Below are 14,300 nucleotides of genomic sequence, written 5' to 3'. Positions count from 1 at the left end.
ATGTCAAGTTCCATAAGCACTTCTAACTTGTGGGACAAACTGTGGGATTGATTATATAGCACTGAAATCCTACAGATTCCGAATCTGCTATTGTCCTTGGAACCTGAATAATTTAAGGCTCATACACAGCTTGTCAATAATGACATGAAAAAAAGCACATTTTTGCTTTAGAAATCCCTGGTTGGTCATACATACACCTCAAGTAAGTCTATATACAGTTTCTGTCTGACTTCACCATTCACAGAAGGAGCAAGAAAAAGCACATATTTATTACCCATCATATGTCTTTAAAGATGGATTTAGACTTACTGCATTATTATCCTAAGAATGAAGATTCCACCTCGCAGATCCTTCAATATTTGAAATCTAATTAGTTGTCTTTGCTTGGTTGGTTTTTAATCCAGTACTTGTGTATGTGCATAATTTACAGCATATGAGTAATTCCATTAAAGCCAATGGTCAATATTATTGTTACCAGCAGAATTGAACTGATATGCATAAGTGCTCTGCTTGAATGGGATGAGGCACAGGACTGGGAGAAATATATGATAAAGAGCTCATTTTCTGAAATTCCCAGGGGAAAACAGCTCCATAAAATTAGAAGTTTTCTGTACACAGTGACTAAGAAATTACAAAATCATTGGTTCAAGCAACAAGATTTAAGCATTTCAGTCTAGACATTCTAGTGCATCATGAGAAGTATTATCATTTATCTTGTCAACTTGAAATACTTTAAGCCTTCCTGAGTCTTAAAGACAGGTGATAAGGAGTGGGAATTGAAGGTCTCAGAGCTGACTCAAGGTAAAGGAGAGAGAAGGGGGTGAAAAAATTACAACCTCCCCAAATAAGCAAAAATATATATTAAAAAGGAAGAAAAACCAAAGGAACTAGACTTACTTTTATGGGCTTGGAATCAATAGAATAAAATTTCTTACGAATGGCATAAAATATAAGCAAAGGACTCCAGATGCCTTTGCTCTTATTCTGGGTAGAATTTCTTTCTAAGCATTGACATTCTAATGGTCTTAAAAGGACTGTAGGCCACAGGTGCTCCTTGCAACCATTCTGAAACACTCTGTATTTTGTAGCTGATGTTATCAGATGGATGCAAAGAAGAGACTGGAGTATTCATCCCAGGCTCAGTCTGATGACACTCAAAGGAAGGAGCAGCACTTGATCAGTTGCTCATGCTAAAAATTATTTGTTTTGACAATCACATTTGCTTTATTTTGAAGTTCTTAAGGGAAAGGCAAGTTTTAAGCTCAGCTGTCATCTCCAAGCACTTGTAAGTCTCTTCTTATCGTCTAACCTCAATTATGGAATTTTACAAATTTTGTATGTGCAAATAGACAGCTAGAATCCTTTTGCAGAGTGTCTTCAGGACACAGGCAAGACAGAGCTGGGTGAAGACAAGTGCACAGGGATCATAAAACAGAGCAAAAAATGCTCCAGACAGGTTTTTCTGGTATACGGTCACTGTAGATAAAAGCAAATAATGTAGGCAATAGTCATCATACATGGCAGTGGGAAGAATAATATGTAGTGTTCCAAGATTCCTACATGCACCTGCGTTCCCCAATTGTTCTATGTGTTGTGTAGTGACAGAAAGAGCAAATTGAAATTCCACCCTGAGCCAGAAATATTAGTTATTTGTTCGGAACTCACCACAGGAGCTAAATGGATACATTTACTGAGAAAGGACTGCCTTGATAAAGACAACAGAAACATCAAGGGAAACAATTCAAGATGAGTACAGAAGAGAGAAGGGGAAGCAAGCAGACATATGAAAAGATGGAGTCTGCAGAGGTTGCCTCTTCAATCCTGTTGACAAAGACTATGTTGAATCTGGTCTAGATGTCCTCACCGAAGGACACCTTCTCTGATCCAGAAGAACATTAATTCATGGTTCATTTTAGAAAAAAAATCTTTGGGTATAGCTATAATTCACTGCTATACTGCCCAATTTTCTTGATAAGACATTGAAGTATCCAGAACTGACCAGGCTTCCCACACTGCTCTATGAAGAAGACAATTGAAAGCAGTGCCAGGCTCAATTTCAGAGTCACAAGAGCATACGCTCCAGAAAAAAGTACACCTTGACTGGCTTGAAATTCTTGGTCAGTGTAAAAGCAGGAATCCTGCAGAAGGGCCCTACCAGGCTATGGCAATCTGTGCAAGAACAAGGCTAGAGTAGAGATCCTGAAGCACGGCCTTCTAACTGTCAGCTGCTTGATGGCAGACAAACTGAAAACATGTAGAATAGCTACTTGAACTTCTCTGCAAGTATACAATCACAGTGGAATGGCATTTTGTCTTTATATGAACTCCCTCCAATGAAGAAAACATAAAAGATATGAAGCAAATTGTATTTTATTTTTGTTGCACATAGTATGCAGGAAGTGCATTGCTACCGATAGAATATGCCAAGCTTGTTTCTTTATAGCAGCACTGAGTTATATTTTCATCACTCATTAACTATGGCCCCACCTTTCCATGGATATGCCCCCTTCTGCAGCTGGGAAAGGCTGTATAAAGTCTGAGACATAAAAAAAGCAACAATTTTCAATCGTCTAGCCCCAGATTGCTGATACCGTAATGCTGACAATGAATCTTTCCACTGCATTTTTTACCCTCCACTGTATAGCCACTGGACTCCACGATATCATTTCATTCTTTGGTAACTTTCTATATTCATATTTCATCTGTTTTTGGTCTGGGTGCACATTGTTTTTTGCAGTCGGCTGTTCTTTAACAGGCTGAGCTATTATGGGAAATATGAGGTCTCTGTCTGAGAGTGGGAAGAGAATTAAAATTTGCATTCAAATACCAGCAGGTCAAAATGTCTGTGGTACACAATGACTGAGCTGAACTTTTTCCACTGCAAGCTACTTGTTTTGAAAATGCTCACTGATCCCATATTTCTATGGCATGGTAGTTTGTGCTTGCAGAAGAGGTAGGGGGAATATTGACATGGGTCTGTTTACTACTGTCTTAATTAAATCCATAATTTTAAGTGGCCTTCACACAAGTCTACTGTCCTTCTTTCTACTGGTAAAGGTTGCTGGCATTTGACTTCACACTTATCATTTCAAAACAGATAAATAGAAAGTTAGGCTCTCCCTTGATTTGAAGAAAACAACAGTGTTACTTAATTTTGATTTCACCAAGTTGCAAGATCTATTAGTACCAGTAATGTCCCAAAGGGGCACAGGTTACCATGGCAAGTCAACAACCTCAAAAGTGGATTTTGCTGACATAACCTAAGCATATTGAATTGTTAGTGCAAGTATCACTGGGAAATTCATGTAGTCAATTATACTAAGGGTGGGAAAACAAAAATAATTGTGGAATAATACCACCTGTGCTTTTAATTAATTTTTTTTTTTTTTTTTAAAGGAGGGTACTATGTACCTCTGCAGAGTGTTTGGCAATACAGGGATTCTGAACTCCTACTGCAAACATTATTTACACAGCTAGAATTTCTTACATCAAAGGCAATTTAATTCAGAGCTCCAATAAACCTCCTCCTTCGCCACCTTACCCTCTTTCTCTAGGTTTAATATGTAAAAGAGGGGGGAAAAAAAAAGCAAAATAAAAACCAAACAACCAAAACCAGAAAACCACAAAAACAAACAAACTTTTTTTCAATATATTTCAATTCAGTTTAGCATAGATCACTTGTCCATGGACTTTAGAATCAATCAGACCATGTCTTCCACTGAGACTTAAGGAAGAACTGTTGGTATCATGATTGATTACTCATGGTTGCTTCTGTTCCTAGTTAGCTAGGAAAGAGTAATTATAACTGTTTCCTTCTTTAAAGTTCATTTTGGAAAAGTAGTATAGAAAAGTGACTCATGTGTGGTCACCGCCAGTCCAGATACCCTGACATACCAGAAACAAAGTAAGCTAGATGGGAATCAGTTTCAGAAAAGCAGGCCTGAGAAGGATTTTGCTATCAAAGAGGCCATCAGTGTTTGTGGTCTGGCCAGTTCATGTCAGTTCCCCCTCCAGTTTCAGCTACATGAACTGTTTCCAATAAAACCTATAGCACTGCACAGAAAACACAAGCAGATTCATGGTGTTCTGTATCATAACTGTCTTTGCAGCCCTCGGTTTCTGTGCTTGGATGTGTAGACCTCTTTTGCCAAAGTGTTAATTCTAGAGTAACTTCACTGAAAGCAGAGAACTGAAACTGTGCCAGTGGAAGATCAGAACTCATCCTTCAGTGTACAGAGCACACTGACATCCTTGAGGGCAACGCTGGAGAGAGATGAATGAAAAGCATTTAAAATGTGTCAGCCATGAGCTGATTCTAGTGCTTCTAGAACAAAGTAGGCGGTTGAACGAAGTGACCCACTGATTTCAGAGTATTCACCCCTTCTGAATTACTGTTCTAGCAGCGATAGCAGCCTAACAATAATTCTTTGGAACCCAGCTTCCAAAAACCCCAATGCAAACTTCCAAAAAAGAAATGCAAACGGACAACTAACTGCAAATCAAAATCCCTCTATATAGCAACGTCTCAGCTATATATTTGCACACATGCATTTTAGTTTTAAATTTTTCTTTGGCCTGTTTTTACCCAAAGACAAATCTTGATATTCATTTATTGCCAAGTTATGAAGCAGCTCTTATTTTGTAGTGCACTGGATCTGTTGCATTTTGAGGATGAAAATAATCACCTCTAAACAAAAGTGTGTTTTTTTTGTGTTTGCTATTTTATTTTATTTTATTTTTTTATTATTTTATTTTATTTTGTTTTGTTTTATTTTATTTTGTTTTATTTTATTTTATTTTATTTTATTTTTTAAAGGTGTTTCAGGTCACCCTCTGTCTGCATTGAGACTGACTGGGCCATACAGACCAGCTGCAAAAGAACAGACAATGCACTGACCCAGGCAGAACTCTGACAGATAAAACACCCAGACTGGGCAGGTCCCCATGACTTTCCACAAACATAGCCTGGAGTCTGGTATGCCATGCCCCTGCTCTTGATCCATTTTGCTCGTTGATACAGGCAGCTGACAGACCATTTTTCCTTATCGTCCCTACTGAACAGCTAACATCATCAGTGGCATTACCTTTGCCTTCTTATTGCACTACTCTTTTTGCCTCCTGAGCAGTAGATCTACTTAGAGGAGATTCATGTTATTGAACTGTCTCCAGTGTTCTGCTGAAGTCAGATCCCTGTACAGAAACTATCATCCATTAAGGCTCCCCATGTTCTCATGTGGCTGATTACCCGACTGGGTTAGCTTGTTGGGTGAATTTACAAGTTGCAGAAATGCTGTGTAGTGACCTCCAAAAATTATTTTGACTTGTGTGACTTAATCAGGATTTGAATTTAGGCCTCCTGAGGCAAAAGTAACAGAGCTTTGCATGTGTTGCCTTGTTCCTACATTAAGTGCATACAGCTTTTTTTTTCCCCTTGAAAAGGAAAAGGTTGATCTTTGAAAAAGTCATCCAAAAGCCCAAAGGCTATTTAGCCACAGGGCTCACAGTTCTTTCATTACAGCTACTACTGCAGTTCCATCTCCTACTGCTGCTTAGTTATTTAAAAACCTTTTCATCTTTTAAAGGCTTTGGAAATTCACTCCAAAAGAATAAAACGCTGATTTCAAGCATGGAAATATCCCCGATGATGGTGGGTTACCAAATCTAAAGATTTCATTTCATCTTAGAATTCTGGGCTTTCCCTTCCTGTCTCTGTTTATTTTGTATTTACATTTGCATGGCTGATTATCCAGAAAGGATTTTCTGCCTGTTTTATTGTACTGCTATTTTAGAAAGGCTTCTATTTATCTCAGTGCAGTCTGATAGCAAATTCTACCACAAGTATATCAGAACAGCACTGATTGCTGCATGCATGGGAATACACGAGCACATACTGTTCATTGATTTACATAGTCAATTAAGTCCTTAAAAATAAAGATAATGAAAAACAGTACTGTAAGCTGTAGATAATCACTACCTTCTTTACTAAGGGGAGGCACCACTATTGATTCTTTTTTTTGCACTTGATCAGTGTATCCCACTTGCATTTGTAGCCAGTTCCCCAATTTATGATATTGCTAGAAATCCGTTCTATATTTCAGATGATGAATCCACCTTGCAGTTGTGAAATCACACCCAAAAATCTCAAATAAAATGCATGATATTTAGATCTCATAGCACACAGCTAGTAAGTCTTCATCTGATAGGCACACTACCCACTTATGCACTAGAGGTATGCTGAAGAAACAACTATCAGAGAATATGAACAAGGTGCAACTGTATATCAGCCGACAAGGCTGCCCCTTCTCTTTTCCTTTTGAATCTTATCAGAAACACCATGTAGACAAGATGAGCACAATGTCCAGGACTGACTTCTAGATATGCTTTAAAAATCCACAGTAGGGATGTTCTGTGGCAACAAGTCCCCTGACTCAGTTCCAAACCCTTCATTTAGTAATTCTGGTCACTTTACATCTTTAGGGAAACATGTCCGACATTTTTAGCCCTTCAATTTGAACACAGTTCATAGAATTGAATTTTGAAGACAGTGGCTGTAGAGGATGCCATGAGAGCAGCTAAACTATATGCTATGACATCATGACCACCTATCAGAGAGCCTGCAAGTTCTGTTTAGGCAGAAATCCCGCTGAAATCAATGAAAAAAAGACAATAGTGGTTAACCAATTCTCTGCACAGGCAGGAAAAGACTTATTTTTTCACAGTGAGATTGGTGAAGGACTGGTTGTATTGCCTTACATCTTGAAAACAAGATGTTGAAACAAAATTAAACTCAAGGATTATAAATCGTCAGTATTTGAGCCACCACTTGTGTTCTGACCTTAGGCATATCCTCCACTCTTTTTCTTTCCCGTGGACTAGATAATGAACCAAAGCCTGTTATTTGTGAAACTGCCTAGTGGATCTGGGTCCAAACTTAACTCCTCTGAAGATGATTACTTCAGAAGGCAGTGATCATCAGTTCTTGAAAAACTGGTAGTATGGCCCAAACAGCGCACCCACAAACATAGGCACTCAAAATCCTAAGACACTTAGAAGTGTCCCAGTAGCTTTGCTCTTAATTTTATAGCTCTGGGATAAAAGATTAAAGAATAAAGACAAGAAAGGTCTCTGTGGTGATTAGATAGCAGTAATTAGGAAAGAGCCTAAGGAAGAACAAAAGAAGAAAGAATAGAGAAAGGGCAACAGAAAGATAGAGCAATTAAAGAGGTCCTTCCCACGCAGGAGCACTGGGCAGAGGTCTCCACTAACACCCCTTTAACCATCCCATGAAGAAGTTTATTTTTAATAGATAGCTTCTTTTCATACAGAGGAAGAGGGCTGAGAGGCCCAAAGTTGAGGCCTGAAGGGCTCATGAAAACTTCATTTCACAAAATAAGTGTCCCTTTTGCATAAAGCAAATGTTCAGCAGCAGATTTTTTGTGGCAGGTGGCAAACAGCAAGTCACTGCTGTTATGTTCAAGGCAGCAGTATAGGCAACCATGACAGTTGCATGTGCAATTGTTCATGAGAAAAAGGAAAAAAATTCAGGTCAGCATTTATGCAAATTAAGGATGGACACTGCTTTTTTTTTAGTGCATTAGTGCTGTGGCCCTTCAGTGCTCTGAACCATGGTCCCTCTTCCCTTACCCACCACTGTTACAGCAGAAGGAGAAGAAATAACCTCTGCAATCCCAGAGATGGGTTGCTCATACTTGCGTGCTTATTCTTTGTTAATTTTTCACATCCATGCCAAAGCCTGCCAAAAAGATGATTAAAAAACCTCAACCCCACAACAATAAAAGCCGAGCACTTTCTTGGAGGGATGGGGGTGGATGGGGAATAAACGCCATGGAAACGTAGACAGATATATTCTTAGAATCAGATCATTCTCTTGTGTGGAAAGCCTTACTAAATCAAGACTAAGCGCTGCAAGAATAAATGGTTAGAAGGAAAAACACAGCTGGCAAAAATTGGGGGTTGCAGCTCTGCGTTTAACATCTTCCACTTTGTGGCAATATCACTGCATTCCTCACATCTTCCTCATTGGCTGCAACAAGCTGTGGAGGGATGAGAAAAGCTCAGGATATTTCAATGCTGTCAGCAAAGTAAATTATACCTGTTGTCCAGTTTATTTCCTATTTTAATTTAATCTCAGGTATTGTAAAGGTGACCATGGTGACCAAAGGTGACCATGAGCTCCAGTTTCAAGTTCCATTTAGTGACTCTTGGAGGTATGATCTCTCAGAGACAGAAGGGTCTTCCAGTACAGCCTGTCTAACCCACTCCATCTAGCACATGCAACACTTTGCTGTCTTTGGGGATGTGATGCTTCTGAAAGCTATGACTGATTCAGTCTCAGTCCACTGTGGCGGCTCTGCTGCCCTATCTTAGATCACTAAAATGTTTTCTTGTCTAGGGACTGGGCAAGTCTACCAAGGATTGTACAGTTAAATTTGAGGGAGTCAATCTACTATGTGCCAGTTCAGGCATTTATTCCAGAGACAGGTTAGTGCTCTGAATCTGATCCAGAGCTGGCTCTAGTCCACCTATAATAATACCACAGTCTTCAGTTTACAGTCAGAGCCTTGAGGTAAACTGTCCCTGGAGGCACTGCATGTTATTTTCAGGGACTCAACCAAGCATTCTGATGCGTTGCACAAACGACATGGGACAAAGCCAATATTCCAGAAATGATAGCAGGCTTGTGGCTGCTCGTTATTAATATTTAATAATCATGGAGTAGATAAAGTAGAATTATTCAGTCCTAGAATTCAAGGTGCAATGGCCAAGCTGTATGCAAAACATCCCACGTCAAGGTTCTCCATTACCCAGCAGTATGAACAGCCCAATGCAACAATGTTCTGTTGCGTTTTGCGTTTGCTCTGTACTCTGTTTTCATTTATGTATATGATTGTTTAATTGCAGGGGAATGGAGAGACCAGGCACTTAGAATTGAGGCGGCAGTAGACAGTCTTGCATGCAGTGTCACAGGGCTCCAGCTGCAGAAAGCAGATTTCGCACAAAGATAAAAGCCTTTCTAGAGACAGGGCATAGTCCAAGTTGTATTTAACTCAGAAGTGAAACTTCCCTGAAGGACAGTAACAAATTGATTAAAAATAATTAAAAGGAAGCGCCATTAGGGAAGGTAGAAAGAACCAAATCTGCTCAGATTAGAAAAAGATTAAGGGGACACAACAAATGCCTACAAATACTTAAATAGGTTGTTAGAAACTGCACAGGGATTTATTTTTCTCCTGAGTCAACAGGACAATAAGAAATAACGGACTGCAGCAGAGACTTATTACTAAATGCCAAATGACTCAATTTGTAACATTTGGCTTTACACCTGCTGCCAAAAGCTCCCAAGACTGAGGGGTCCTCAAAAATGGGCCTTGGTGCCTGCACAGGGGAGCAAGCTGTTGAGGCTGGCTGATCACACTTTAAGAAGGGTCTTGAGAATAATAAATTAAATCTTTCAACAATGCATAAGAAAAATCGTGATGTGTAGAGGTGTCTGTCAGCTCAAATGATTCTATGATCTGACTGCATGTGCGACAAAGCCACCCGGCAGTTATATTGGGACAAAATATGCCTCGAAAGGTTGAGGCAGTGTAGTAGATGTGCTCCTACAAACACTTAACACCTCCTTCAACAAAGATCATTTCTTTAACACCTCCTTCAACAGAGATCATTTCTTTAGCATAAAGTAAATGAGGTTGTTTTGCAAAGATTTTCATCTTGTCCAATATGGTTATTTTATATTTAAAAATTGCCTCTTTATAAGCAATTGTCTTACGTGACACTATAGAAGTGTCAAACTGTTTTTCCTAACATTTTTCTTTTGCATTTCAAAAGAAGCCAATCTACTCACAAATCTTATCTGTTGAGTGAGAGAGGAGATTGGAAAGTGTATTGACCTTATTGATGTCAAGTCCTTCTAGGGAATAAAAGTTTATTGCTTTCCTGTCTCTGATCATCTTTTTGTTAGCATGTGGATCACAGGCTGGGAAGCAGTACTCCATGAAAGAGACAGGCTTCACTACAGATGTGAAAAGCTGAAGGAGACATGAGAGGAAGCGTGAAGAAGGAAGCAGAAAACTGAAGGTAAAATTTGAAATGCTACTTCAGTGGATTAAGAGTCCAGGGTTTGTGGAAGGTCATACAGCTTTCTAACTTTTAAACATGCAGGCTTAACCTTGAAAAGTGTGGCATAAGACAGACATGAGTTTCATGACTTTACTAGTTTATTTTTCAGGGTAACATGCTGCAATATTCTAAGGTACCTCCATTCTCACTGAGAGGAATCTAGGTATCTTTCAAAAGCTGTATTTCAGGAAATAGGAAGATATAATTGAAAAGCACTTACAGAAAAGTTCAAACCAATGGAATTGCTCCATTGGATAAACATTTCCAGCCAAGTAATTCAGCCCAGAACCTTCTCTATCGTTCTACTGAGTTTTAGGTCAGGGTCTTATTTTCAGATTTAAGGAGGGAGCAAAGAAAACTCCCTGCATCAACATGTATGTCCTTGGAAGACCATCAAAACAGCCACAAAGGTCCTGAACAGCCATCTGTAAGTCCTCATGTTGTACACATGACTGCATGTGGAACATCTAGACAGCATAATGAAGATTTTACAATGTAGAAGGTGAGATCCTGACTTTTTGAAATTGGAAATTTGACACTGAACTCAGCCGTATCAGATCCAAAACTTGGTGTCTAAATTGAATTTCAGAAGAACTAAGAACCTAACAGTCAGCTCAAAATTTGAATGCTTAGAACTTTTAATATTAATCCAGTAGTTTATATCATTAAGTTTAAGGAATGACTTCTGAAAATCACCACCCAAAAAATTCAGCCCCATAATTGTATGAATTGCAGAAACCCTTTCTTATACCAACTCTCTAGCTCAGGGCACAGTTGGAGAGGGGAGATATATGACTAGATTTTTAATTTAATTAATTGTGCAGATATATCTCCTAATAAAGCACATTTTAATTTCCATGACCGCTCTGTGGATGAAGGAGATCTTTCAAATTGTTGTTGACCTGAGAATAGAATAGTCTCCAATCTCTGCTCTCTTGTGGAGATGCAGCCCCCAGTGGGTTTTTACAATGAGTCCACTCTTACTGGCTTAAAAAGGCAGAGGATGGGGAGTAGACTTATGAGTGAATCAGGCTTCACTAAATAAATGGTGGCTCACACAAAGTTTAAAATGCATATCTATATCCTACCCCACTTACTAAAACTTTTCATTCACTCTCAGAAATTGAAATACTGCATCTTTTGTATTCTTTACCATCCAGAAATATTATTTCTGTTGATCTGGCTAGCTTAAGCAGGAATGCCCTTTGCATGGACTATAAAACGTACTGTATAAAACGTATCAGAAATGGTTTGAGAAATCCACATATGAAATTGCTGTGTGAATGCTTAGAGATGGTTTCTACATATGAATATTAAAGCCACAGTGCTCCTCATAGTCATGCCCTGTAGTAACTTTCCAATCAACATTTGCCCCCAGAGTAGCACAAACCTCTTTGCAGAAGGAAATACTCATCACATCTCAGATACCTACTCTACTGTATGGCAAACACTGATCCGTGCTGTCTTCTATCCACTTTGTCAATATATAAAACAAAGAGGCAAAAAGTGACATGGGACAATAGGTTCTTAGAATTATTTACAGCAGCTTAAGTATGTCTGTCATTTTAGGTGTTCAAGCATTTACTCAAACTTGGTATTTCACAGCTTTTAAACATAGGTGATATATATATATATATGCATATATATATTTTAAAAAACACAAAATAAATGTACTCTTCCTGTTACTGAAATTGTGTCTGCAGCATTAATTCTAGCTTTTTTAGAGTTGTCTAGGAATAACTGGGAACTGAGGATAGCAAATATTTTTGTTTCCACAGCAAGTGTTCTATCAAAGCCACATCCTAAAAGTCTAACAATATGGTTGCCCTTAAAAATAATGACCATCAATTTGTATTAATTCCAGGTCTCAGTTCACCATATTGTCTCTTAAGGAAAAAGAATCACTCAGAAAATTAGTGAAAAAAAATGGCTAAATATCAAACAAAATCCAACAGCTAAAATCCAGGTTGCTGCAGGGACACCATAAAAAATCAGACCGTCTGCAGCAGTCATGGTGGAAAATCATTTAGCAGTGAGTATATGCTTTTGGCTTCTCTTATTAGATAACTGATAACTGAGTTCTGAATGATTCACATCCAGTCATGTAAATGACACATGGACCCAAAAGTGCAGGGATTGGCAGGGTCTTTTGTAAAACATGCCCTTGGAGAAAATTATGATAACTTGTGGATAGCTTTCACAATACTAAATGACATACACTGCCAAAGCTATTTTCTTGCTTATTTCTGATATCTTTTACTCTCTCCTATTTCCTCTGAACTACCCATAAATCCTCTCAATCACACAAAGACAGATGGTGCTAGGAGATTGGAGGAATGTGAGCTAAATGTGACAAAAAGACAGGTATATTATATATAGCCATAGTAGAGCAGTAGAGTAGTTTTGCCCAGTTGCTATTCTGACCTAACTTCTATTCTTCTCCATTATTTTATTAATTTATCCACTTTCTTCAAGTAAAGCTAATTTTTATGTTCCAAGACTCAGACTTTCCTTGTGGTTTGATCTCTGCCCTTTATCTCAGGCATTAGAAGGAAGCTAGAATCACAGTTCTAATCTAAATTTAAGAGGATAAAGAGACAACTGTTAGCTGTTCCACACAGAGAATATCTATTGCAGATAAGCTAAATCTTCAAAGGAAAATCTTGTAAACCCTAACCCACTGGTGGGTAGAATACAGCTTCAGGCTCATGTTTAAGAAAGAAGCTGATGTTGATTAACAACGCAAGCCTGCTTTAGTCCAGATTACCCTTTCACGTGTTTTGGGTCTTCAGCTGAACTCCATCATGCGTTGTAGCACAAGTTCTATTTACACTGGAATTCCTATCATCTTGGAGAACCAGGTGTCATAACATGCCAGTTGTCAGATGTAGTCATAGTCCACGGTTACCTTTATGCAGTCAGGACTCAGCTGTATGTGGATTAAATGCCTGGACCATAACATATTGCTGCAAAAGTTGATGGCAAGAGCTGAATACAGGAGTGTATATATCTGCTTTACATGTAAAGGCCAAATCTGATTTTAACTCCTATAGTATAATTGTATTGCCACTGAATTCCCCTAACAGGTCAGGGATTACAAGGGAGAAACAAAAGCCATTGAATTTTCCAGTTTTAGTGTAAAGGACAAAATGAGATTTAATTTAAAAATCTGCATTTAGATTAAAGAATGTAATCTTTTGGCTGAAGATGTAACAAAGATTTATACTAATATCAGAGTAAGGAGAGAGTTAAGAATTAGTGTTAGGATAAAAGTCATAATCAGGAGTAGTGCTGGCATGAAGAGGGGTTTGTGAGACCTGTGAGCTGATCAGCATAGTGCCTTTGTTACAGTAATGCCACGGGTAAAGCACCCAGTTGCCTTTTACAAATACTTCAACATCAGTAATCTGGAGACGTAAGGAATAGTTCACCCCTGCAGAGAGGGTCTTCGTATGGCATTCTGGTCAACAAAGGTACATTGCGTATCTTCAAAACAATAAGCCATGTGCCAACTAGTAAGCCATGTGCCATCTTTCAACATTATAATTTCAATGGAAAGTCAATGTTTACATTTAACGGCACCATATAAACCCTCCCATTTCACTCACTAATATGCTGAGTTAATTAAAGCTCCATGCTAGCAACCATGCCTTCACTATCTAGAACAAGCATGAAAAACAAAGATCAAGCTAAAGCCCCAGAGTTTCAACACAAATGGAGCACATGAGCATGCCTTTTAGCTTATCATTTTCGGATACGTACCCAGTAGAGTACATCTGTCCAGCCCTCCATCGTGATGCACTGAAACACCGTCAGCATGGCAAAAGCAAAATTGTCAAAGTTCGTAATGCCGTGCTTGGGTCCTTCCCAGCCTGCTTTGCATTCGGTGCCATTCTGACACTGCCGCCCATGTGCAGACTGGGGGGCACAGGGAGACGGATCATCTTCTGCGGGTGTATCTTAAAGGAGAGGAGGGAGAAAAAGGAGATGAAGAAAATTAATTGCTATTTGACACACTGATAAGCAAGTGAAGGATATCTGATTTTAACAAATGTATTTTGCAGTGAATTTGACAGCTTTCTCTTGAAATACACATGGAACTATTAATTTTAATGGGCATAGGGATGTTTTGTTGTGCTTTTCTTTTTGTAAAGAAA

At 38.7% G+C, this 14,300-nt stretch overlaps 1 protein-coding gene across 32 annotated transcripts in view; it reads right to left on the bottom strand.

The window, feature by feature from the left end:
- The window catches only part of CACNA1C (calcium voltage-gated channel subunit alpha1 C), a 482,661-nt gene that overhangs the window by 156,838 nt on the left and 311,523 nt on the right, over positions 1-14,300 (bottom strand). For 30 of the 32 annotated variants that reach the window (XM_066990241.1, XM_066990238.1, XM_066990239.1 and 27 more), the window contains exon 7: positions 13,906-14,102. In XM_066990241.1, coding sequence (XP_066846342.1) covers positions 13,906-14,102 — 197 coding nt within the window. Of the gene's footprint in view, positions 1-13,905; positions 14,103-14,300 lie in introns of those variants that run through there. The other 2 variants (XM_066990268.1, XM_066990269.1) reach the window with 2 other exon arrangements.

The sequence above is a fragment of the Anser cygnoides genome, chromosome 1 (genome assembly GCF_040182565.1).
Source record: "Anser cygnoides isolate HZ-2024a breed goose chromosome 1, Taihu_goose_T2T_genome, whole genome shotgun sequence".
Taxonomy (NCBI): domain Eukaryota; kingdom Metazoa; phylum Chordata; class Aves; order Anseriformes; family Anatidae; genus Anser; species Anser cygnoides.
This window is presented reverse-complemented; position numbering and strand designations above follow the sequence as displayed.